Below are 27,924 nucleotides of genomic sequence, written 5' to 3'. Positions count from 1 at the left end.
AAACACAAAGTACAAAAATTGTAGCTAGATTGCTAATTTGTTGTTGTTGTCAGGAGACCGTAATAGAGTTAGAAACAAATCTCCAAAGGTTTCATAGAATCATAGACTAACAGACTATCCTGAGTCAGAAGGTACCCACAAGGATCATTGAGTCCAACTCATGGCTCCACACACACACAAAAAAATCAAAACATATCTGAGTGCTGTGCACATGCTTCTGGAGCTTGCCAAAACCGCTTCCCTGGGGAGCCTGTTTTAGTGCCTGGATTTCTTGAATAAGCACGCTAGGGGACCTGTGGAAGTCTCAGATAACTGTCTGAGCTGGTTCGTGTATGGCCAAAGCTACCTCAATCTTTGAAAGCACAAAAGGAACAGAGAAGTCTAAAAAAAAGTTCACCAATTATTTGTCTGCTTATATAACTTAAGTGAGGATGTACATACTAGCAAAGAGAAAAGAAAGCTAAGCACAAAAATCAGTTTGCCTGTAGCTCCAGAGGTGACCCAAATCATTGCACATCCATCAGCTCAAGCAATACTCAGGTTTACCTTTACTAGATGTGGTGCATCTTGCCTGTTTAGTTGATAATGAGGCAACTGGTCCCTACACGCTATCCATGAATGTTTTAATACTTGCTCTGCTGTATACCTCTGATGCGGATCTACATGAAGCATATGTGATAACAAGTCCTAGATAAAAACAAACACATACCATTCAGTTAAAATAATCTTAATACAGACTGTAACATATTAATTATGGCAGTTATTTAAAAAGGATCTTATATGGCAGGGATAAACAATGCAAACACACAAAGCAGCAGATAAATTGGATCATTTTGTGCCTTGACACTGCAGAAGTCTGAAAACAATGTGGCGTACTATAATCAGTTTAACAGAGCAGGCCTTTATTGTAAAGAAACTTACTGTTGCTTCCATGTTTCATATTTCGATTTGTTTATAACATGTCTAAAAGACCAAAAATACTATTAAAATCTAACAGAAAGTGCTTATGGAAGAATATTATTGGCAAATACCTTTCCTCGTTCCTACTAGGCACTTGGGGTCTGCAGCATATTACAGTTGAATTCATATACGTATATGTGTATACGTGTGTATATATATATATACACACACACACACACATATATATATATATATTCATTATATACTACCAAAGATTTTTTCCTTCAAGATATATAAAGAGTAAAACCAAACAAGAATGAACATTTGTTTTTGGCTGTTTAGAAGCATTAGTAACAAGCTAGGAATTGTAGTGCTGGTCAAAAGATGAGCTGGATGGGAAGTACACAGAAAGACAGGAATAGCTTGAAAGAAAACAAAATATGAACAAGCTGACAGAATGTTCCCTTTGTTTTAGGTACAAAATGTTAAATGTTCTTGACTATGCAGAATTGAATTACTTGTGCTAAGACAAAATCAGCCAACAAGTATTCTGAATCACTCCTACTGGGACGAACAAATAACGCAGTCCCAAAGGATTAGGTAAAAAAAAAAAAATACTAACACCAAGATTTATGAAAGGTAAAAATAGTGACTAAGATACCTACAGAGTAGGCCAACACAAAACCCTGAGAACGCGTACAGCAATTGATATGTGGTGCATGACAGCATCTTTAAACAAAGGAGCATAATCAAGCTGACAGACTATTTGCAAAAATATCAAGATATATATCAAATCATTAGTTTAATTGCTGAAAGTAGTAACAAAAATACAAAGACCTGACAACTTCAGTGTCAAACAAGTCAAAAGAGTGAGCCTATACTACAGGAAAAAAATATTAATACAAAAACTAGTCAGTTACTATAACTAATGTAACTGTAAAAAGACATCCTTCCATTTAAGTAATACCACATTCATCTGGTTTTGGTCCAATATAAACAATGAATTAAATGATTAGGAAAGCTTATACAGGGACCCATACTACCTAAAATGGGTATCAGTGACCTGGGTAAAGCAACAGGGCACAGCTGTCATGTTTGCAATGAGAACTGAACAAGAAGTACGGATTAAGAAGAAAGTAAACTGAGGGAGGTGATTGCATTCTTTCAGCCAGCACAGCCACAGAAATGGAGACAGAAGACAAAATAAAACAAGCCGTGTTACGGCTTTAAATCAGAAGAAGCTTCTTCCTCATTAAGGTAGTCAAGAGAAGGCTGCCTGGGCAGGTTGTAGTCTTCACCCTTGGAGGTTTTTAAAATCAGACTGAATAAAACCCTGAGCTACCTATTCCGATCATGAGCTGACACTGTTTTGAGCAGGATGTTGGTGACCTTTATTGCAATAAACTGCAGACAAGACTAGCAAACTTGTGTGTTAGATTAGCCTGTTTCATGGCACTGAACAGATGTTTGTTCAAATTCTACAAAATACCAGGAAAAAAAACAATACACATTTATACCTTTGCTGCATCTGAAACAGTGTCCCAGTTGCCTCCACTTAAGGAGAATTTTCCACTGCCTATTCGTACCAGGATCTCCTCAGGAGTATCATTAGGACCATTTGCAAATGGAGTGTAACTATTGAAAGGAAAAAAAATGTTAAAGAAATTGTTAAAACCTCATAAATCATTCTGACAAGTACTGACAGTAACACACTCTATACTATCAAATAAAGCATACATTAATTAGCATTTAATCTTTGAAACTATTATTTTCTTTTTCCCCATAATTGTTACTCAATTGTTCCTCAAGTAGAATAAATAGTAATGCAGATTAACAAGATGTTTTAAGTATCTTAATAATACATTCTAACTAGTGCAGACTTTCAAATCAAGTGAAAATGATTCATAAACAAAAATTATGTTAGACAGCCAGAGCAATCCAAACCTAGAACAGTACCCCAACAGAACAGTCTAATATAGAGTTTGGGGTATGTACATACATTTTCACAAAGAATGAGCAATACATGAATACATTTACTATTTGTGGGAAAAGCTGCAAGACAAATCAATCAAGATTTGTTATTATTTATTTTTAAGTGAATTTGGGAGGCTTAAACCACAAGATTATTGGTTTGGGAGGCTTTTAATAGTTTACTGGCTTTCCTGTAAATTCAGATTATTTTCCTTACAAATCCTACTGTGAAGAACAAAATAACTCACCTGGCAAGTCTGAAACCCCTATCTTAATGACTTTTTAGTCATTCACTTAAACATTCAAAAATACACCTTTTAACAGGATCAGAAGTAGTACAATGTTTTGGCATCTCCCATGGTCATAGGCTAGTACCAAGTTAGTTTTAATTTAAAAAAAATTAAAATCTCACTCTAATTAATTACATCATAACACCCCTCAGATATCAAATCAGCATGACAACAGTACTACATGTTAATGTGTTGTATCTTAGTACTTTGAAAGCTTTACATAGAAGTCAACCAACAAAGGTTTAGGAAGTATCCCAACCAGTTTAGTTGTAGTACATCAGATGATAAGCTTAAGGGGAACAAAATGGAAAGCTTGAAAATCAAGTTGGACCATTCTTCTCCCTTACTTGTTACCTGCTGTGTCTTTTGTTCAGAAAATGTTTCTTACGCAGGCAGTGTAATGCCCAAGATCTGCATAACTGCATATAAATAATACAGAAAACTGAGTTTTGATGACAAAACTGTAGTGGTGATAGTTATTTTACAGGGAGAAGTACTGTATGATCAAGGTTTCCAAAAGACAGTATTTATAAATATGGAAAAAAATACTTTACCTGTCAGAAAATAATTCAATAGCAAATTGATAAATGCTATTAATTTTTGAAGTACTTTCTAGTGCTTAACGAAAGCTTAGATGAAAGTTTAGAAGTTTAGAAAACTGGAGAGATTACAAGCCAGCTCATTCTGTAAAAGGGCCACGAATCAAGGCTGCAGAAAGCGATACAAGAGGATGGACTGCAAGGGTGAGGGGGAGGACAAAGGGCAGAAGGTAAAAAAAAGAAAACCAACGCATGGTTTTATAGATTAAGAGCTTTCCCCTAAGCTAGGGATAGTCTTTGGCATCCTCTAGTCATGTACTAGGGCAGAGAGAGAAGACCCAAAACTACCTGCAAGATAAGCCTTGTTTATGTTCAAATTTATAAACTCACAGCTTCCTGTTCCTCTCCAGAGTCTTTGTTATTCTGCATTCAAACAAGTGAGGTAATCTCTTACAATTTTAATAAAAGCATGGATTTGTGCAGCATGCTGTAATTTTAGGTAAACAAAATAAGCTAATATTTCTCACCCTGCTAGCATTGTGTAAAGAAGAACACCCAAGCTCCATATGTCACAAGCAGCATCATAACCTTGTCGCATGAGAACCTTTAAAAAAAAAGTTAGAGACTTTTCATACATAAAAAAAAAGGAAAAAGCCACCCCTCAATCCCAAACCACTACACACACAGGCTGAGGAAGGATAAGTCAGTCCCAATATAGTTTCAGAGGCTTCATTTCTTGTTCAATATACAGGTTACAGTAACTATTGACAATATTTCTTGTTTCTTTCTTGTTCCCAGGAAGATCCTCAACATGCATCTATCTTATTTTTGAGGGTAGACTCTACTATTTTTAAAAAAGACATATAATAAACACATATACACTAGTATGTATAGACACATCTAAGGAAAACTAGCAGGGTAGGTTTTTGTTTTGTTTTTAGAACTACTGAAAGGATTAAGTATTTGATACATCAAACCAGTATAGACAAAATGCATGGCAGCTTAAGATACCTCTGGTGCCACGAAATTTGCAGTGTAGCACGGAGTCAGAAGTAGTCCATTTTCTCCTCGAAGTTGTTTCGCAAATCCAAAATCACAAATCCTGATAGAATCAGCATTATTTGAATCATCCGTATATAAAATATTACTAGGTTTAAGGTCTCGATGCACTACCTTTAAAAAAGGATATGTTAAAATCTATTATTTCGAAGATGTACAAACATACATACATGCAAATTTTACAATTCATAACACATAATAGGTATAGTAAGCCAGAGACTAACACTTCCACACAATTATCTAACTTTCAAGTAACGAGGAATGTATTTCAGTAACCACATAAAAAAGCATACTGGCTCATAATGCAACTGGAACTAACATAACCAGCTCACGAACAAGCATAGAACAAGTATCTGCCGTTTCATAAGTAAAAGTGAAGTTAGAAGGACTTGCAGAATAATTACAGGGGTCACTTATATCGTCTTTTATAGAAAATACTCAAATCTTCCCTTCTGCTGTTAAAAAAAAAAAAGCCACTCAAAGCATGTAACCAATAGCATTTGTTAACTCTAAGAGCTGTGAATAAAACAAATCACTCACTCCTTGGCAGTGCAGGTAATCCACAGTCTTAGTTATAGTGTACAAGACAGCACTAGCCTCTCGTTCCGAGAAGAACTTCTGTCTGAGAATTCGATCAAGCAGCTCTCCTCCTTTCATCAGCTCAGTGACAAGGTATATGAATCTACCATCATCATACACCTGAAGAAGTTTAACAAGCACACATATATACAGACATACATATTCATCCAGATCATCCATAATTATAGAACCTGAAAAATCTGAAAATTACAGACTAGATTGTTCACCCATTCACATATATGAACATAAAGTGCAAACAGCAGGGGCTGTCAAATTTAATTCTGCAATTCGAGAGCCTTAAGCATGAAGCCTAAAGAAAGCTTGTGTCATTCTGTGAGATGTTGAGATAATAGATTATTAAATCATGACTCAGAATGACATTTCTTCAGTCTAGGAACTTCTGTTTGTAAGAAGAGACTAGCTCTATCACTCCCTTATTCCTCTTCCCCTCCAGAGGATTTTAAACTGCTGATACTTTACACATACATGACACATGCAACTGCTTTTTCAGATTCAGATCACCAACACATTAACTGATTATTTGAAATTAGAAGAAACATGACTTTTTAACATGTACTTCATTTCTCACTTCAAGTTCATTAAGCAATCTTTATAAAATACTAGTACCAGGACACTTAATACTCTATACTTTACTGTATATACTGCTGTCAATATATTTTGACATGCAAAGGAAATGTAAACCCCAATAAACTCCCTACATCTATATTTATATATAAATATGTATTGACTAGTGTGTAATAAGAGGTAGCAGAGAGAGGTACATACATCCTTTAAAGTAATAATATTTGGATGCTGTCCATAACGCATGAGAATCTCAATTTCTTCTGATGGATCCCTCTTACTTTTATCAATGATCTGCAAAATACAGTAACACGAAAACAAATTTTGCAACAGTTTCAAAAATGTCAAGAGTTCATTACTTCTTATTAATTGTGATTAATTCATCTTCCAGCTTCACATCCCTGTTTACTCAGTTCTTGTTCTATCCTTGCTACCAGTTAAATCTATCATTAACGCAGCCTAACCTGCTCCAGTGAACAATGGAATTCACTCAACAGCCTGAAGCATCACTTCCCTGCAGACCAGTCCAACCTACTGGGCTCTCTCATTTATTTTACTTCAGGTGTGTTCATCATCATACAGTATTTGAAGGCTTCAAAACTGTAGTTTTGAAAATTAGTTCTTCAATGCCACAAGTTTACCCACAGAAACACGAACTACAGCAGCCAATATGCAATTTCCGTGAAAGAAGAAAGCACTTCATTTCTCACTGCATATCAACAGCTACAGTAAATGTAGAATTCAAGCATTTAAACGTCTGCTATGCAATAAGTCAAAAATAAATTTATTAAAAGTACCTTTACAGCAAACTCCATGTTTGTAGCTATGTGTATACATCGCTTGCAAACAGAGTAGGAACCAACACCAATATCTTCCTTCAGTTCATATACATCAGTAAACTGCACACTGTTTCCATGAAGTTGCTTTAAAAAAACAAACACATACAAACTGTCATCTAAAACAACGAGAACCTATATACTATTTCCAGCAGCAAAAGTTTTTCTGCTTGCCCATGATCTCTTTTGAAAGGTAGCATTCTGCTTCCCTGCACCCCTAGTTCTGGAGTTAAATACCCCGTGGATTGATTTTAATGATGTGTATTTTATAATAGCCTCCACAAAAAAAAAAAAAAAAAAAAAGAACAAACTGCAAACACTACATACTGGTTAATCTTTGGCATTTGAAAAATGGTTTACCGAATAAATAACTTTTACCTGTACTATTGGCAGTATATTGGTGAGTGGTGATATTTTATGATCTTCTACAGTAGTAGTTGCAACAAAACTAAATCCTTTGAAGAGCTGATGTGCATTGGCACTAGGTGGGACTCCGGGAGAATCTAGTCAAACACACACTTCATTAGCATGACTAAAGCTTAGCAGAGCTATTTTTTGAACATTCAGTACAGGTATGTTAAAAGAAACATTTTGAGGGAAGAGAAAAGTAGCACTAGACATCGAATTAAGACTTCTAACGAGTTATCTGTCTTATGGTATTTCAGTGCCACACAATGTGGAGTACTACTATGTTTCACCTGAAACTGCAAGAATTAGTGTATGAATACATGTTTTTAGGAAGAAATTTCCTGAAGCACAACATTATTTATGCAAAAATAAAGATCATAACCTTATGTTCAAGAACTGCCTAAGAGTGCCCATACATTTTGCAACCTCATGCAGATAAGGCAGAAATGAAGCAATACAAAAATATTCAATTAGTAAAAAAAAAAAAATAATCAGAAAACCAAAAAACATTAAGCCAAATTTACCTCAGATTCTATTATGTGCACTTTTGAATTCACTGTTTGAAATTTCAAAATAAGCACAGCTTGATAATTCCGTATAGTCTATCAGAACCACAGACACTCTCCAAACAAATATGACAAGTGGTTTTAAAAGTTAGATGCAATAGTAGAGGAAAAAAAAAATCACATAAGAAAATCTGAAGTGAATACACTAATCAATGAAAAACAGCACTTACTGTCTTTCTTCCAAAGTTCAGTTACTTAGATTATTGCACTAGGAAAATTTCTAAGAGACATGTTAAAAGTTAATTTTAAAGGCTTCTTGAAACTAGTTGAGATGTCTTTGAAAATAATTTAATAGTGTAGGTCCTCAGTGCAGTGAATGTGTTGCCCTGAACTTCTCAGGAATTACTTGATACACAAAAGAGAACTCAAATATTTGAGACTCACATTCAAACAAACTTCATTAGGTATTGACAATAAAAGAAAAGGGAAGCCTGGACAGATTTAAGACAAAATTAACAGGTATTCTCCTTATAGCAGAACAGGACTTGCCCTCTACCTTCCTTGTCATTACATCTAGGGAAACCATAATTAAAAGAAAAGAACAAAGTTGGTTGTACATTAATAATAAATGCTACAGTTACTTTATTAAAAAGGTATTGGGTTTACATATTTTATCTTTCACTACATATAAAATTCAAATCTGACCTGTTCCAGTCTTCTAATTCAGTCCACAAATACCAAATTAAAAAAAAAAAACATTTTATCCCTATAGTGCCGTAAGCCTCACCAGCTTGTAAGTGGAAGATGCACAATTACCTTTTGGTGTTTTTGCTGTGAATTCTGGATCAAAACAAAAGGTATCTTCTGGTTTTCCAGAAGCAGGTTTAAATGGGGGTTGAATTTCTCTTCTGAACAGTTTCTGAAGTAGAAGAACAAAGTTCATTTAATTACGAGTGAATGAAGCTTCCATCATGTAATTTTGCCAAGCTAGAGGGTAAGCAACTCAAATGTCATTGTATTAAAACCAGTTTTCTGAAAAACTGCATAGTATATAGCAATTAGAGAGACTCAATTACATATGCAAAAACAGAGTTATATTTATTTCAAACGCTAAGCAAAATGGTAGCAAGCAAGTCAAACACACAGCTCTTGCTCTTTTGAAACTGCCTCACCTACCAGATTTGTCCTTTTTAAACTAGGGTAGCAGACTGCTATTTATCACCAGTTCATCTTGGGCTTATTCAGAGAACAGCTACAGTGCATCTCAGACCTGGTTCACTGCTATTTTGGACAGTTGTTACCACCCAGAAATACCCACTCCAAAGGGAAGGTATGCAATACAGTCTTTGCCTCTGTCTGGGACCCAGAATAGAAATAACTCTCACAAGCAAAGGTTTTCCTCTTGGCAAGGAACTGCCAATTCCCAAAACTACTCCAGGTTTTTCCTGACCTGCTAAACTAAGTCGAAATGAGGGAAGGAAAAGTAGAACAAAGGTTTTTCATTTTCTTTTCCTTTACTCAATATGCTTTAGAAAAACACTTTGCCAACTGTTATCAAAACAGCAATATAAGTCACATTTACAATGATGAGTCTCATTTTAAGGAAAATTTCCTGTCAAATTATGTCAAAGTCCAACACAAAGTTGAGAACTTTTTTTGGGCATTTTTCTTGTCCTGTCAGACCTCATACATGTAATAAAAAACCCAAAACCAAGAACACACAAGAAAGAGAGACCTGATTTCATCCCCAAAGAAAATGAAATAAAATACTGAAGCGTTCATTAGTACCACCACAGCTAAATAAAAAGTTAGAACTCCACAGGAGGTAGAGGAAAAGGATAATGCTAACAGGCTTTAAAGAACCAGTTAAGAACAGCAGTAACTGGCATTACATGTAGTCACATCAGCATAGCAACATCATTCCTTGCGTCTATCCTTCTCTAGGCCTTACAGCAAAGGCATGTTTGCAGGGTAGATATGTTTGATATAGAGCGCCTCATTTTTGCGAATGTTTCTGGGCAACACATCTCAAAAGGCCCCACATCAACATGCTTGTTAAAAATTAAGAAAGCAGTCATGGACTTGTACAGACTTCTGATCACCTCAAAGCATGAGAGTCAACACTTCAGCTGTTCATGGAATATGACTGATAAGAGAGGAATGCGCTACAGCTAACTACAGTTAAGTCAAAGAGAACTGTAGTCACAGCGAGGTTTTGTGACCTGCATGGAAGTTATGAGACATGCTTGTACGGGATGGACACCTACTCGAGAGAATGATTCTTGCACACAGGGAGTGCCAGCATGCTCTCCAACTACAGATGATGTAACTGACAATTTAAGCTTTAGAATGCTGCAACTCTAATTATTAAACAATTAAGTGTCCAATTTATAACTGATTACTCTTTACACCATAAATACAGTTCCAGATGCCAAGTAAGGTTGCAGTAGAGGCCAGAATCCAAGTCAGCATTAGTGCAGTGTTTATTGTGCCCTATTCAGAGGCAAATATCTATATGCTACAAGATAGGCAAAAATAAGAAGTTTTACCATTCAGATCCTTTCCTACTTACATTCCAGTCAACAGTAGAAAAAAAAGGATGTCTCTTGATTTCTTCAACTCCATCTGAACCAGCTCCTGAACAAAGAAAACACTGAATTTAAAACATTTTGAGGGTAAAGTCTTTGAACAAAACTGCAACACTGTGTTTTTGTTGTTTTTTTTTTTTTTTTTAATTTGTATAGGCATGGTTATATGAGGCATATAAAATATTTGATTGAGCACACTTGCCTACCTGATGAGACATACAAGAATAAAAAAGACCATAAATACAGTGTCAATACTCCTTTACTCTGACACTGTCAAAGATTTGTTCTCGCTGCTAATAGTAACTGGTTCAAGAAAGTAACCATCCATTAGCCAAACCCAGAAAGTCACGACCCACACTAACATGAAATGGTATCAAAAGTCAAGTCTTACCGACCATCAACACTGGAGCTTGAAGAGTCTCCAGCAACTGCTTTCTTTAAATAAGAAATTCAGCCCACCTACTTTTATTTCAATGATCCAAAGAAGTGAACCCACCTAATCTATTTGATGGGTTCCTTTTAAATAACATTCTCAGAAGACTTTGAGCTTCAGGGCTGAGAAACTGAGGCATTCCAAGTTTTGCCCTACACAAAAACAGAAAATGAGTTAGAGAAAGAAATTTATCTTCCTAAAAAAAGCGTACATAAGCTTCACCGCATAATTTGATGAATTAAGGACCTATTCTAAAGTCTTGTCTGGTGTATACATTTAACTCATTAGCTTTAAAGTTTCACATTCTATGTGAGTGGTTTTCAAAAGCAAATAAAAAACCCACACCACACAAAAAACTCACTCCCTTCAAGACCCCAAAACAAACTTCATGCTAAAACATAGTAAAGCAATTATCTCAGGAACACACAAGTATTTCAAAGATATCTTCATGTCACCAGTAAGTTATCACCAAAACATCTACCAGAAGCAAGGCCCAAAGAGACTCACCAAACGCAGAATTATTTCCAACTTGCTATTAGCCCCTGAAGTGATGGCTAACGTTTAACAGTTAGTATCTCTATAAATTCAAACTGCCATTTGTTAAGAAGAAAGCTTTCTTTCTCATCCCTTCCTCGAATATCACCCCCTCAAAAGGCCCAAGGCTCTGCATGTGGTCCAAAGGAAAGTCTTTGTTAACTAAGCACAAATAAAGATGAGAACATGTTTGCCTAACAACTTGCTTCAGAAGTCACCAGTTTACCCAGTTTGTCCTGTTGGGCAGCTTGTGCTGCAACTGAGGTAATGTAATATGAAAATGTGAGCACGTAACTGCAGTCTCCATATATATGTTCATAAAGCAACACCTGATTAACTACTGCTTACAAAATAAGGTATGCTCTAACAGTAGCAAGAGTATATAACAGCATGAATGGCAAGTAATGCTGTTCCAATTCACTGTAATGTTGTTATCTTTATTATACACCTACAATGAAAATGCAAGTTTATCCCTATGATTTCAACTCCTGCAGATACTTAACAGAATTTCCATAGTCTGGGATCTAAACCATATTTATTGTACATGTGCACAGAGGCAGTGCAATGGGGTGGCTTTTTTGTTTCTCTTCTATTTTTAATGCTCTCAAGCACAAGGATTTGAAACAAGCTGTTAAACACATTTAAATTAAGTTTTCAGATATTCTAAAGAGTAAGAAAACATACTTACTTCAGTATCATATTCATAGTTTCATTGCGATCTTTACCTTGAAACGGTAGTGTACCAGTAAGCATTTCAAACTGAAAAGAACAAATGTTAATCTAAATCAACACTTTTCCCCCAGTTGCTCGAAGTGTTAAGTACTGTACTGTTTCCTATTGCTACATTAGGCAAACTGACTTGACTTTTAAGAGATATTATCAAAAAGTTCACAAATCTAAAATTTTGTTTTTAATTGTTAGTTCACATTATAACAGTGGCAGTTGTGATGATGATTAGGAACATTTCACAGCCATGAGCTACTTTAGAGTAATAAAATCCCCTCCATGCCTTAATTTTAGGCTTTGCTGTACTATGAAGGGAGCAGTAAGAGTAAGTTCTAAAACTGTATTTTATTTTTAATGCCAGTATGTGTATTTGTTTGATTCTCTAATGCATTACAGCAAAAGCATTAAGTGCTAGCATTACTGACTCATTACTCTACTCCACTCCAGCAGTATTCAAACTTACTCTTACAAAAGCAATTGATTTTCCATTAAAACAAATCTTCATTTTTTTTTGTCAATTATTTTTTGGAAAAAAAACTATACAAACTGAAGTTTCACACTATGACAATGACTATTCAAAACAACTAAACTGACCAGGTGCATGATTTTTCAGGTTCCTATTACATACTCCTTACCTAAGCAGGTAAAAAGTGAAGTTTTATTCTGACTACTTGTTATTTCAGTAGCACTGTGGTCATCAAATTCTACCCCCCGCCCCCCTCACCCAAGCATTCTTAATTAAATCTGGACAAGCCTATTCTAGACACATTATTTCACATTCACTTTAGACATATGCAGCATATCGTGACCTTTAAGCGAGGTAAGCAGCGAAGCATACAGTACCATAAGAACACCAAAGGACCACCAGTCAGCACTCTGGTTGTGCCCTCGCCTGTTTACTACTTCAGGTGCCATGTATTCTACAGTACCACAGAAAGAATAGGCCTTCTTCTCTTGATCTACTGATTCTTTGCTGAGTCCAAAGTCTACAACAACAGCATTACAAGAATATAGCCAGTAAAGAACTTCAGGAAAAAACAACACTGTATATGGCATTTCAAAATGAAAGCGTTGACAGCTTTTGTTTGCTTCTGTTCAGGAACATTATGTTGTTATCCTAATGCTTCAAGAAACAAGAAGCTGCAGATATCTAGAGAGGCATCAAACATTTAGCTTACTATATGCCACCAAAGCCATTCTATAAGCTACAGATTAGCCATCAATAATACTACTCAAAATATTAATACTTCAATATTTTAAGTGTTACATATTCAGAGCCTTAAGATAAGCAAAAGATCTTTTTCTGCTTGCTACCTGCTTTATCCATACAAAACACTGCATGCAATTAAATGAGTTTCAAAGATCGTAGTCTGTATGCTCTGCTATTACTGAATGATGAATTAAAAGTCAGACTAAAAATAATGTTGTTATATAAGACAATATAGTTCTGCAATGTGAATCACAAGTTCAGTAAAGAAGTCTTAAATGCCAGAATACTTTTTTCCTTCCTTGTCTATTCAATGGCCTTGCTGAAACAAGTCCTTCCTTGATATTGGCCCGGTTCTCAAGACAAGACTTTCAACATTCCCTTTTATGAGAGGGGAAATGATTGCTAATCAACGATACCCTCAGTCTTCCCACTTTCAGAAGGAAGTGAAAGACTGAATTGGATTTAAGTGTACTGTTCACAAGTTTTTTAAAGCAGTGCATTTTATAAACAGTTTCCAATGTCATTCAACTCTCAAAGAGTTTAAACATTTTTTTTTCCCCACTAAGAATCTAATAGCAATATAAATTAATTACATATTTGGATCTATAGATAAGCTTCACCTTAAATGTAATTTCTTAGAAGACATATTTCAGTTGTTCCCTATAAACCATTTCCCTGCAATTTCATCTGCCTTTAAGAGTGCTAATCCTGAAATACAATAATAATTTAGAAGAGGTCTTATTTTGCACTAAGAGCTTTTTATACCAAGAGAACCTCTGTTCCTTTTATATTCCCCTTATAAAAAAAGATTCAGGCTTAAAGTTGCTGGCTGAGACTAACAACTTCTTGATCTTCAACTAAAAGGCATTTCACAGTAAATCTTGACATAGCTTAGAAATTTTCTAAACTTTAGTTATTAAAACACTACCATTGGAACTGTAGTTCATTTAAAGTAAATCATATTCAATGGCTGTTTTTGTATTATCATTTATATTTCTTCTATTTTAACCACAGTAATTAGGATCCGCATTTTACAGTGATATTACTGCTAATACTGGAACCTGATCAATACAAAGATCAGCCAAAGAGAAAAATAACTTCTGTGGAAAATGCATCAGGATATGGTAAAAGAAATCATCTGATACAGTCTCCTATAATCTAAAAATGCTTCAACAGAAGTACTTAGTGGTACATAAAGAATTATTATAAATGGAAGTGGTATTGCTCAGTTTTTATATGAATCAGAAAGAAATTCTCTAAGCAGCTAAGTACTGGCCTCATGCTACAACTATCACTATATGTGTCTTAGGTTTGTATCTATAAGCTTATACAGAGATATACACAGAAAGTGCTGTACTAATAAATATTACCTACCTGTTAACTTGATATGTCCTGCTTCATCAAGCAAAATGCTGAAAATTAAAATTCACATTCACCGATACACATAAACAGGAATGTTTGCATATAACATTTAAAATATAGTAGTTAATTTTGATCTCTGATTCCCATCATTAAATTAACAAACCAGTATTATTGCATTTTAGTCACAAATGCATTTTTATAAGATTATGTAAACAAACAATGTAAAAAATTAATAATATTTTTACATTGCTACAGTAGAAAACGCAAAGCAACAAGCAAAATACACATAATAGTGGTAAAATACATTTTACTTTACTTTTCTGGCTTCAGGTCCCTGTATACAATTCCCAAGCTGTGAAGGTGATCCAAAGCAAGGGCCAGTTCTGCGAGGTAGAATTTCACATCTTCCTCTGTAAACATAACCTAATAAGAACTGTATAGATTTACCTTCTGATCTTGTCTTCAGTTTTTAAAACTGCAAACTAAAAAAAAAAATACTCCTGTCTGCCTTAATTTCAAGATAAGTTTTAGAAGTACCCCATGAACTGGTAATTCATGAATTTACCTAACAGAAATGATACAATAATACATGCTAATCATCATGATAGTAAACACCAAGTAAAAGAACAATCTGCAACACTTAAGAACATCTGCAGCTACCAGAAGGCACTAACTTTTAAGATAATGAATTTAATTGTTGTGTTTGGTGTTACTGACCACCAGCATTTTCAGTTGCAATCCAACGTAAACTGCTGTCCATTGCATCATAAAATTTGACATATCAACAGCTATTTGTGTCGCTCATTGTGCATCTCTGACCTCACATTACCAATATTTAGAAAAAATAGCAGAAGTATGCTAAATAAAATACTTTGTAAAAATAACCACAATGAGAAAATTAGCAGTGAGTTAAACCAGGAACCTACTCTGTTCTTCTTCGGAGAAGAAATTTTAAAAAGCCTAAAATCGCTAGCAAGAAACTGAAGAACCAAGCAACCTTGCCTACATAGCATTTTATACAGATGCTTTCCCGTCCTAAATACTCAACAGGTTGCTTCTAATTTTCCTATAAAGACTATCTACTTTGGCTCTTGCTGTGTTCTACAAATTACTGGATAAACTAGTAATCTTCAAATGTAAAGCCTCAAAAATTTAATTCCAAAACTCAACTATTCCCTACTTGTTGAAAATACCAGGAATAAGAAGAGCCCTCTCAACTGCACAGTAAACACCCTTTAAAACTTTATACTACCATGTTTGGGCTTCCTGATTTAGTAATACACTGACTGATCAATACTTGGTATTGCACACAAAATATGTAATTTGTTGTACCAGTAACAGAAATATTGCCAAATTTCACCGTGTCAGTTATCAATAGGCAATGCACAATAAAGCTGTTACACGATAGAAACAGCACATGGAAGTTTCCCCTTAATTTTGTAAGGGCAAAGCTGATACAATCTTCCATCTCCATTCACAAGGGAAAAACATCACTATTCCTTGGGATAACCGAAATGCACATCTCAAAATACAGAAATGCTAAATGGTAATCTACAGCCTTGCAGTAACAATTTCACTTACAAACTACTGTGTGTCAAATTAAACACAGTGCAAGTGAATTTCATTCAATTGTACCACAGAAGACTTCAATGAGTACTCATTTCATTTCCATAGCCGAAACTCTCATACCCGCATTAGAACTTAAACACTAGCAAGAGTGTTTTAATAACTTCATACTAAACCCTACTAACTTAAATAATCCTCGTGTATGCAAAGTATGAAATACTATGGGTAATCTACAGTCAGGTTATCCACTGTCTTTGTATTACCAGGCACTTTTGAAAGCATCTTTTCCTCCACTTAGGAATTTAAAAGGCCCAATTTTTTCCTATATATAGATATGGTAAATGTTTAAATGCCATCATAGAAGGTAAATGAAATTCCAAAAATAACCACAACACACGTGTGGAAACTTTAGAATAATCTCACAACTATTAATTCTTTATTCTCAAGGAGAGTACATACTTCTTTCAGCTAGCTAGTATTATTATACATAGACTTGCATCCCTTAATTTAAGGATTTTGCATAGTCAATAATCTCAGCTGTGTTGGTGCAAAAAGAATGGTTCAGTTATACCAGAATTTCCCCTGTAATCAGACAGCCTATGTGAGAGCAGAGTGACCTCATTCCTACCTAGTGTGTTCCAACAGCCCTTTACAAGCCTGTCTATTCTTTTAACAGTTTTTAGCCCCTGGTTTTACAACTCAAGTTTAATTAATTTTGATCTCACTTCTTAGAGATGATCACTGTTCTACCAAGGTAAGCTTTCTTAAAAATGAGAGAAAAAACCTTTTCAATTCTTTCTTTGCTTTTACCTGCTCCCTGCTCCTGAAGTAAAACTAGATTTTGTTTAAAAAAAAAAAAAAAGGGGGGGGGGGAGAGAGTTCATGGCCTAACATACAGAGGATACGACAGCTAGATACTTTCTTAAATCAGAAAACTGGGTTATCTTTTCCTAAGCATTAGCAATAAACATTCACATTTGTGAAAGCACTAGAAAGCTCTCTAACTGTGAAGTTGTTGGGAAATCTGCCATTAAAAATTTAGAGCTTTATGGAAGTTTTGCAAAAAGAAAATAAAATCTTAAGGATGGTCATGATATTTGCCATAAAATATTTATTATATTAAGTTTAAGAAAAAACAAGGCCAGGCTGCATCATATTCCCTCCTCTGAAATTCTCTCCCAAGAAAACAGAAATGAAAAATTATAGTTCCAGTTACACACTAAAATTAGATGGCAGAGGGGTGTCTTAAAAATGCTCATTCACAGTTTCTAAGATTAAACATTAGGATTTATATTATAGCATTATCCAAGTTTGCAATGCAGCAAAAACCTCTTACAGATACAGGTTTCCAAGAGCACCTAAGCTAACTGTGAGCGTAAGAACTATACATCTGCTTTACTTTTGATGAATTTTAATTTACTTCAGTTGGGTTTCCAAGCAACAAAACATTTTTAGACAAAAGGACTGGCCTTTGTAGATAACAGAGAAAAGCTTAGGCTACTAACCAGTACAGACTTAAGGTTACAGTTCATTATTCTACAATATGTAAGGAAAACCCAACTAAGTTCTTAAAAACTTCTTAAAAAATCACAGTGGAAATAGCTATAAAAAAAGAACCCTATACTGTCAAAGAAAATCTGCCAAATACTGAGTTGAGATAAAATTTTAGGTACTTACCTCTTTGGATAATCGTGTGAATACATCTCCTCCCCTGAGAAAATCCAATATTAAATATAGCTTCCCTTCAGTCTGAAAGGCTTTAAAAAAAATCAATAGTTGTGCATGACAAAGATGATCTACAAAACAGATCTAAATGCTTTTACAACAGGGAGATGTTAGAGAAATGCAATATTTATGTTTTGGAACTGACATAGTTCAGCAGCCAATACGAAATTTACATGAGTTACTAATTTTAATGAATGATTACTTGCTTGCCTCTTCACGGAAGACAATCTTAGTCACAAAAGATCATTAAAGTACTGTTCTTTTATTTCTCCTTTGCCAAACACAGAAACTCCAAGTACATTAACGACTGTGTTTCATTTTCACTCAATGAAAATTAAAAGACCCTGCAGAACTTCTATGAATTTTCCAGGAAATCTCTACTTTCAAAAGTACCCAATCTAAAAAAAAAATATGTTGTCCTGGTTTCAGCTGGGATAGTTAATTTCTTTCTAGTAGCTGGCATGGTGCTGTGTTTTGGATTTAGGATGAGAAGAATGCTGATAACACACCCATGTTTTAATTGTTGCAGAGCAGCGTTTATGCTGAATCAAGGACTTCTCAGCCTCTCATACTGCCTGCCAGCACAAGCAGCTGGGAGGCGACAGAGCCAGGACAGCTGACCCACACTGGCCAAAGGGATACCCCATACCTCGTGTCCTAATGCTGAACAACAAAACTGGGGGAAGTTGGCCAGGGGTGGGCTGCAGTTGCTTGGGGACTGATTGAGCTGAAGGGCTATTTAAAAAGTGTGACCAGCTTAACGTGTTACAGCTTAACAGTCCATCATCAGAAGGAAACCCTCATCTGAATTTCATCTGAATAAAATTGTATATATGCATGAAAAATATCAGATTTGCAATTACACACCATGTGCGTTTGCATGCTAAAGGCAAAATTCCATAGGCAACAACTGACACATCAAGCTACTAGATCCATATGAAGAGAATCAGTATGAAAAGGAGTAGCAAGGAAGCCTAACACCAAGTCTAAAATACAATTATAAAAGGAAGAGGTATGCACATTTAAACTCCTCAGGCAATTCTGCAGAGGCTACTTCAGAAATGCTGCTAGATTTCTTTTACTTAAGGTTCTTTCTGAAGGTCATTGAGCATCATCATGGCAGAACAATTCTTCCAGCCAGACCATATGCTTTCATGTAGCCAGACCATATGTTTTCATGTATGAAACATCCCATGTTTCATATATTGGGACATGAGCAATATTGAGGTCTTGTTTTCTTGTCCTTCTTACCAGTTAACTATATGCCATCTTATTTTATCATACTTAAAAAGAAAACTGCATTTTAAAGCACACCACTTCACTATCAAGAACAGCAATGTTTCAAGCAAAGAAAAGCTGTACCAACAAAAAAGTACCAACCATAGTGCAGTTTGACGATAAATGGATGATTTACTTCTACTAATATATCTCTCTCCATTTTTGTACGAACTCTATCCCGAACTGGTGAAAAAAAAAAAGAATACTACTATCAAAATTTATTATAATATAAATGGAACAAATTAGAACATGGGAAATTTTTAGTATCCAAGGCAGTACTTTTACCTTTTTAGCAGTAAAAATTAGAAGAGGTTACAATATTTTGTAAGTCTTCCACAAAACACATTTTCAGACAGCAAAACTGTATTTTGTTTCTTGCCTCAACTTTTTTCTTTAACTAGAATTAACTATTTCACTGAATATAAACGTTCTGACTGTTAAGATCACTTTTTCCCTCCTCAACACTTCCCATTTGTACAGTCAATTGCCTTCATTAAGGCATCTTCTGAAAGCCAGAACTAAGTTAGCTTTCTGTCACACCTATAACAAGAATGACTGACTTGAGTTTTAGCCACAGTAAAGTTCTAACTTAAAAGGCAAAATGAAAATTGTTTATTAAATTAATCTGCTAAGGTAGAATAAAAATAAGCAGAAATAAGTAATGCAATTTTAAACTCTGAAAAAGTAAATTTTACTACATAATTAAAGCTATCTGGCCAGATTTGAAATCACTGAGAAAGTTTTAAGATGAAAATTATTCTCAAAAGAAATATTTAGACAACAACATTTAAGAGAGGTGCACTGAAAATCTATTTTCTGAAGTTGAAATAAAAAGATACACATACCTTTTAAAGAAGCTTTTTTCAATACTTTCATTGCATAAAGTTGCCCAGCATCAGGACCAATTATTTTCCGTACGAGGAAGACCTAGTAAGAAAAATGCCACCTTTAAAATTACTGCTAAAAATAAACAACTACCACAAAGCATTTGGAAACTTCACAATAGTTTCAGACACCTTTAGGTATTCTTTCCTAAGCATATGCATCTTTTTTAAAAGAGGACAGAATTCCCTTAATCAGATCAAAGGTATATACACTACCACATTCCCTTAAGTAGCCAGATAGAGTATACATTCTTTCCTATAGCCAACACCTTAAGTATTCATCAAATACATGTAGAGTGCTCTTATACCATGCGGGTTTTGCTTTACTTTCTTGAAGAACGACAGTAGCAGGACTGCCTGGTCTGCCACCTCTTACGCTAAGAGATTTTTGAGGTTTAAGACCTGACTCTCAAATATGTAAGAGGCTATACTAATGAATTCTGTAAGGGTGGCAAGACGAAAGCTATGGAACACCACCATTTGTGATGAAAGTACACCTTCCCTCTGGAACAGCAACTCCAACAGGTTTTTCTGCTCTTTCCTTTCCAGAGTTTTAGAGATAGGTGGTAACTTGACATTAAGAAACGCTTAAATAGAATGATGCAGCATAAATACACATATCTCCATTGATTAATATTCTAACTACTAGGTCTTTCAGTGTATAGAATTGTTTAGTATGTGCTTCTGTTTCTAATAATGGCTGTTATAAGAACAACATTTCTTTAATGAGGGTTTTATTTTAAATACAGTTTTTACATTCAAGAGCTACCTGAAATTGCCTCTGGTCTTCCTTGTACTCACACTTTCCTTAATACTAGATATATTTACACATACTTCTTTAGACATGATTAAATATCTAGAACTAATTTAAAAAGTGAACTAGTAAGCTTTTTCATTCGAGAATTAGAAATTCATACTCTGCCAATGATGGGGCTGGGAGAGGGGTGGCCTTTGTTGTAAGCCCTGATCAGAAGAAAGTCGTGGTGTTTCCTGGTTAACAGGCTTTTATTGTTAAAGCTGTGACCAGTGGCTGACCTATTGCATCGTCCTCCTGTTATGTGATGTTGTTGCTCAAATAGTGAGGGCAGTAATTCAAACATTAGCAAATGAGAAGACATCTGTAGGTTCATATACTCACAATCTATTATACAAATAAAGCCTTAATAAGCATGTACTAATGCTTTAATGCTGAATAAATGCATGTATCAGCTACAAAAACAAACTACTAAGGACCTAAACAACTGCCATGGTGAAAACTCCTTTAGCACCATCTACTTAAATTTGCAGCCAAATTCTCCACAACTCGGCACGTTGTGGAGATGCAGTGGTTGGTTGTTCAGCTGTAAAGCATGAATTCAGACAGACACCTGCTGCACAAAGTGACTCACCTCAGCTCAGCAAGGAGCAGCTTCAACCGACTGGGTGCTGACGCCTTAGACCATTAGCAAAGGCTGAACTGAAATGCTCAACAGCAGACATAAGGTTTAACCCTTTATTTCTGTGAAGTAGTGTTACACCCTGCACAGATGCAGCAGTACTATACTGGGCCAGAGGAAACAAGCCTTGTGTTTGCTAAACCCAAAGGAAAAGGCCTGGGAGGTACAGAACTGGAGAGAGAAAACAAGGATCATGAAGGCAACAGCTACTGATCTTATTGTTTGTTTTCTCTTTTGAACAGCAAGCAGCAAACATTAGATAAAACCATCCCTGTTCAGAGATGTAACAGTTACCATCTGGTTCTTAAAGCTGGTTCTTGAACCAAGTTCTGCCAGGCTTTACAAGCTCTGCAACAGACGTCTTGCCAAGCTGGTGGGATTCTGAGCAACAGTGCTCCTACGGCTACCAGAAGCCTGAGCACTGTAAAGTGAGAAACAAACTGAGGCAGGGTGAAGATGTCCATACCAGATGCGCTGAACCCCAAGACAGGGTGAGACAAAGTTTGAGGAATAAATGCATGGAGCATCTGAAGTCTCCATAGAGAAGCAGAACACAGGGAGTTGCCAACTTCACCAGATAAGGAAAAGTTTCTCAGGCTAATGTCTAAATTATTTTTCCCTTCTCATTCAACTCTATACAGAGGTTTGTTCCTGCCACAAAACAGGAAAAGGAAAAAAATCAGCAAAAGAACAGGAAATTGGAAAAATATGTATAGGTGATTGCAAAGAAAAAATGTACAAGTGTTGCAAAAATCTAGTTTAAAAGACTAATTTAAAAAAATAAGTTGTCGACATATACACTAGGATTACTATTTTAATAAATGTGTTTCAAATTAGTGCCTGAAACATTTTTAATTTCATTTCTGCAATGTGACTGCAAGTGGCACATTACAAAAAATTACCGCAACGTTGCCACAGTTCTTCTATAACCTATTTAAATAATTTTTCACTTAGTGTCTGGAACTGTAGATCACCTGACAAATACAGCAAAATAAAGAAAGTTAAACATTTCTGAGGCTATTTACTTTATTGTTACTTCAGCTCAAATTCTAAATTACCACAATCATAACTCTGTATCTCCATCAATAAAGCTTTCACATTTGGGAAAGGGGGGAGGCAGGGGCTGTGGAAGAATCAAACATTCACACTTGATCAAGTAGCATCATTAATAGATGAACCATCATCTCCTCTGTAAATGTCTACCAGTATTTATTACACCACTGGCACCCCCAAGCATCAACCTAAACAGCAGAGGACGCACAAGTACTGAACAGAGAAATTCATTCCACTTCCTCACCAGACACTGCACAAAAGAGTCTTAACGCAGCTGAAGACACCACGATTATATTTCAAATAGCCATGGCACTGAACAAACAGAACATGCCAGAGCTGTTGCATAAAAACCACACTTAATTCTACAACCCAACTGGTAAAATCCTTTGCTGTTGGTGCCATTGTTTCCACAAAACTGCAGATACCAGTTGAGATGAACCACAAACATGCCTCCCTGCTCAAAGGAGAGGGGAACTTTCCATGGCAGACCTCCTGCAGAGCTGCTACAGACTCACCCTCCTGCCTGGAGACTGATGCTGTTGCCTATCTGGGTCTGATGCGGTTTGGAGTCCTGCTATAAATAGTGCTCTCTTTGCACCAGCAAAGAGACTAGAAAAAGGTTGCATCTGTCAATATCTTCTCAAATGTTCCTAGTGACTCAGCTATGGCACTTTCTTGCCCCAAAAACATACTTGAGCTAACCCTTCCCAGGCTGAATGTCTGGACAGGTCTAGAAAAAGATGCTGCTTTTCCAGTAACTGTCAATTCCTCCTAAAAAGGTAAAGCCAGAAAGGCTGTTATAGCAAAATAAATAAATAAAAAATAAACAGTAAAATAGGGTAACTTCCTCCAAAACAGGGCAGTACACATAAGCACATCTATTTGTACTCTGATTTATTGGCTTTATATCTAACGTGATTTCTGATATGTCCTGGTAGTATTACAATGGAAGTAAAACATTAACATGTATTCCTATTAGTGTTAACATCAGTAAGACAAAGCAGGTTGAAAGTGGCCCTCGGATGAAAACAAGATGTGCTGTCTTACCTTTCCAAACGATCCCTGACCAAGAACCTTAAGTAGTTCAAACTGTGCTGGATCTGCTTTCTCGCATCCTTCTTTCACATGATGGGTAATGGGAATTTCTTTCACACTTCCTTCATCCTATTATTTCAAAGCAAACAAAATACAACAATGAACAGTCCAGAATTAATCAACTCTTATTAGATTTGCATATAAATGCCTTTTTTAAAAAAAATTAAGTTTTAATGAGGCCTAAAAGAAAGCTATTCAAATGGAAAGTTTCCCATCCATACTTTCTGAAACAAATGCATGTTTTCAAACTCTAAACTGAAGTCAAATTCTCACCCAATTGAATAATGCTTATTTTCTTTAGTCATGAACATTACAACTGGAACAAACATGAATTTTCTTACATGAAAGGAATTAATATACAGATTTTTAAACCAAGTCTGAGGTGATCCTTCTATGCTTTACCTTTGGTTTAGTTGCCTTTAGTTTTCCCAGTGATTGCTCTTCTCATCTTTCCCTTTCCTGAAATAGCCTTAATGAAAGCTAAATTGAATTTCATCATTTTAGATAATTACTGCTTTTCACAGCAGCAAATAATAAATATGGTCATCCACTACTGTCGCTAAAGGAACATGCGTTGTTTGAAGAGCATAAATAATACATGAGTCATCCTAATCACTCTGAGAATTCTTTCATCCAACAGAAGAAATGCAGCTCTGAGGTGCAAGGCTCAGGGAAACTCTCCTGTGTGGAGTCCTTCAGAAAGCTGAGGGCAATTCTGAGGCAGGGAGAGATCTAGTTGCCTTTTTCCTGTTGGTCTAATCGTTTGTTGGGGACAGTTAGAACAGACGATCTTGGAGGTTGTTTCCAACCTTAATGATTCTAGAAGTAGGGCACAACAGCTACAATTGTGAAAAAACAACCATTCATGATGAAAACACATCAGATTACGTGTTGCATGCCTATAAAACTTACGGTGTAAGAGAAACTTCTGTAAGGCAAAACAACCGAGGTGTCAAAATAAGCACTCTTGAAACTATGAACTGCGTGCTAAGGCCTGCAACAGCAACCTGAGCTTGCACGTAGCAGAGGAACTGTACCCCTTCGCCCTGTCAAGAACACCAATGAATTTCTTGTGCTCAGCAAATAAAACCCAATGACAACAGAACATCCCACCCAATTTGCAGTACTTTGTGGTCTTTAGGGTACCCAAATTATTAACTGTTCTCCTATCTTCTCGTTAGTTCTTCACCTCAAACTTTTCTTAGTGAAGACAGACCAGGAAAAATAAAAACGAAAACCTACAGTGCATTCCTCTCCTTCAACAGGGAGTCTGACAGATAAAGACATCAGACAGACCACTTGATGAAATGGTTAGTTTTAACAGAAAACATCTTACTACAGTCATGGTCAGGGTGACTATACAAAGTCTCGCAGCCTAAGAGCAAGCATAGAAGTTTACAGTCAGCTTTACCAGACTTGATAGACACACTTCTAAATGCAATTCTCTAGGTCACGTTACACAGAAGATCAGGAAGAAATCCGATCATCCAGATGTGGATGTACTTACTACACTAATGAAAAATAACAGGCAACCATCACACTGCATTAACTGTCTATGCTTTAATTGCCTTTTGTTCACCCAGCAATGGAAGGAGCTCCAACATCTCCATATATTTACAGACTGTAGTGCAGCTGTTACCACGAGAGTCTCCCCTACATCTCCTATTTCATATTCTGGAAAAGGGCTGTTTGTTCTGCCTGCTTCCCATGCAAAGGTAGGTATAAACACAAGTCACTGCTGGATAACAAAGTCAATTCTTCAGTTCACGCTATAGGCTACTTACTTCCCCTCTTTCTTCACAAAATCAGTTGACAGACACTAATGATACAGCATATATACATCCCAACTTCTTTCACCCATCCATCTTGCTGACTCTGCATATACATATTTAAATGAAAGGTGCACATTTGTGTTTTTTTTTTTTTTTTTTTTTTTTTTTTTTTTTTTGTAACACATGCTTCCCATGCTTGGAATTTAAGGCAGGTAAGAAGACTAGCATTTCAAGTCATCTGATGACAGAAAGCAGCAGTTCCTCTCCTTATATGCCATGGGGAAGAAGAATCTTAACTGCTCATTCTTTCTATGAAGTATGTAAATGCTCTATTTAGAAGCATTTTTACCTCAACATCCTAATTTGTGTTGCTTAACACCATGAACCTTTACATGAGAAAAGATGTTTAAGAGTTCATCTGCTCTTCTATTTATCACCCACCTTGAGTCATTAGCCTGTGACATCACATTTGGTTGCTGCGGAGACAGTATTTCTAAATGTGACTGAGGAGAAAAATGTTTTCCATGCAAATAAAGAATAACTTCAGATGCATTAAATGAGTTAATTTTATAAGTAGCTTCGCCTTTACAAAAGATGTCTATATAATTTCAGCTACTTAACTATCATTAAAGCCCTAGAAATTGGTATGGCTGAAGTATAAAAAGATCTCTGCATCATCAGCAATGAATGAGCGGGTAAAAAGTTGCATGGATATGCATGCCAGTTTCATTTTCCTTTCTAGTTTGGCCTCCATGAACTGCAAATTTGGTTATCTGATTTTACGTCCTGCTTTTGAGCAGCAAATCTACTGCAGGGTTCAGGTACCAGCCCTCAGTAATCCACCTTGCAAATGAGGTAACTCTTCCCAGCAGGTTAAACAGAAGGCAAAGCACTGAAAGAAACGCCACAATCAGTTATGGCTTTTTGCCATCTAACTTAGTTACAGCTTGAGTGGTATGTTGCTCCAAGCACCCAACAAACAAGCTCTGCAACATCCTTCTGGTTCAAGTACAGTGAAAGACTGAGGCACAACCCATTGCTCATCTTTCCTTGCTACCTGGAAGAGGATGACCAGGCTGAAGGTTTATTTACTTACTCCACACCAGGAAACAGACAAGTATCACATCACAAACTCACAAGAGTTTTTTCTCTAAATCACTTAATTAAAAGTTATTAGTTCAATACAAAGCAGTAAGATCTACTCGATACCCTCTTCCACGATACTGTTGAAAAATACAGAGGTGCGCGCTGAAAAATGATGGCCAGTTTTACCAAAGTCAGGCATTTCACCAAATAAAGTTAGCCTTTAGTTTATTCCAAGATTTAGCCAGCGAACAGAACACTGATCTTCAGCATTTCCTAAAAATGCAAGTTACCAAAGCACTGGGCAGTATCTTCTGGATGAATGTAAGCAACCATATGACAAGAAATACGCTATCACCTCTGCTTTTGTAGAAAGAGAAACATTAGGCACAGAAAATATAAGAGGTTTGAGGTTGACCTGAGCTAGAGAGATCTGTAAATGCTCTCTCCAGCACAGAGAATCTGTTCTCCTTAAAGCATTGCCTCATGCTGCAAACTTTCCCAAACAAGCCACTTCAGGCCCCTATCCCGGGGCCATTTTTCAAAGACATCTTTGAGACAGAACCTCTTCAGATCTGGTCAAATAAAGTGACAGGTTCGAAACTTAAATAGCAGGCAATGCCTTTTTTTTTTCCTTCATAAGGAAGTAAGGCTAATGAGTGTCTGAAGTGAACGATTATCAGACTTACATGGTAGGAATATGGTTCTCCTTCTTCCATAGGCTCATCTGCCATTTTAAGGCCATTTAGCTGAAAAGGGGAAAGATGGAAAATGCATTAGACAAAACATTAAGACCAAATAATTTTGAAAAAGCAGAGTTCATAATTCAACCAATTTACATTTGGAGCAAATAAATAGCACACTCTTATATGGGAAGGCCACAATACACCCCACTTCATCCAACAGTATAAAGAAGATATCAACCCCATAGTCACAGTAAGAGAAGAGTTGGATTTATAGATGAAGTTCAATCTCTCCTTAAATAACAAATGATTCAATGCTGTTTAACAGATAAAAAAACAAGAATCAGAAAGGGCATGCTTTGTCCCAACATGCAAAACATTAATTATAAACTGGAAATACCTGATAAAATGGGTGAAGGCAATTACGGATTTTGCTAGTGATAATTGCTAATTTGTTTATACGTTAATTGCTCAGCATCACTACCTTCACGTGGCATGGATCCCACACAAGAACATACTAAATAAGATACGGAAACTCACAACTACATTTTCCCTGAAAACAGAAACTAAAGCAAGCAAGTTCTTGGATTAGATAATGACTTTCTTTCCTTGTACTTCCCTATTTACCTAAAATACACGCTTAAGACACCAAAATACGGTACGGTTACCGGTACGTGAATCAGTAAAACACAGGATTACAAAGACTTTCGAAATGCCTTCCAGACCATGCCCCTGTTTAAGGAGGGAAAACCTGACAAACTAGTAGGGCTGCAGGGACAGGTTTATGCCATCGTGGTTGCGTCATCTAAGCAAACCCTCAACCACT

General features: G+C 36.0%; 1 protein-coding gene across 2 annotated transcripts in view; it reads right to left on the bottom strand.

Annotated features, from left to right (window-relative positions):
- RPS6KA6 (ribosomal protein S6 kinase A6) overlaps window positions 1-27,924 on the bottom strand; it is a 41,380-nt gene that overhangs the window by 5,721 nt on the left and 7,735 nt on the right. For both annotated transcript variants that reach the window (XM_068697497.1, XM_068697498.1), the window contains exons 2-21: window positions 27,105-27,164; window positions 23,513-23,629; window positions 19,938-20,019; window positions 19,195-19,275; window positions 17,767-17,846; window positions 14,840-14,946; window positions 14,536-14,573; window positions 12,795-12,937; window positions 11,914-11,984; window positions 10,755-10,843; window positions 10,243-10,307; window positions 8,487-8,589; window positions 7,135-7,259; window positions 6,718-6,843; window positions 6,125-6,214; window positions 5,300-5,458; window positions 4,712-4,873; window positions 4,228-4,304; window positions 2,418-2,535; window positions 547-687 (exon numbers count right to left, since the gene is read on the bottom strand). In XM_068697497.1, the coding sequence (XP_068553598.1) occupies window positions 547-687; window positions 2,418-2,535; window positions 4,228-4,304; window positions 4,712-4,873; window positions 5,300-5,458; window positions 6,125-6,214; window positions 6,718-6,843; window positions 7,135-7,259; window positions 8,487-8,589; window positions 10,243-10,307; window positions 10,755-10,843; window positions 11,914-11,984; window positions 12,795-12,937; window positions 14,536-14,573; window positions 14,840-14,946; window positions 17,767-17,846; window positions 19,195-19,275; window positions 19,938-20,019; window positions 23,513-23,629; window positions 27,105-27,164 (2,034 nt within the window). The remainder of the gene's footprint in view (window positions 1-546; window positions 688-2,417; window positions 2,536-4,227; window positions 4,305-4,711; window positions 4,874-5,299; window positions 5,459-6,124; window positions 6,215-6,717; window positions 6,844-7,134; window positions 7,260-8,486; window positions 8,590-10,242; window positions 10,308-10,754; window positions 10,844-11,913; window positions 11,985-12,794; window positions 12,938-14,535; window positions 14,574-14,839; window positions 14,947-17,766; window positions 17,847-19,194; window positions 19,276-19,937; window positions 20,020-23,512; window positions 23,630-27,104; window positions 27,165-27,924) is intronic.

Source organism: Anas acuta, chromosome 13 (assembly GCF_963932015.1).
Source record: "Anas acuta chromosome 13, bAnaAcu1.1, whole genome shotgun sequence".
NCBI lineage: Eukaryota > Metazoa > Chordata > Aves > Anseriformes > Anatidae > Anas > Anas acuta.
This window is presented reverse-complemented; position numbering and strand designations above follow the sequence as displayed.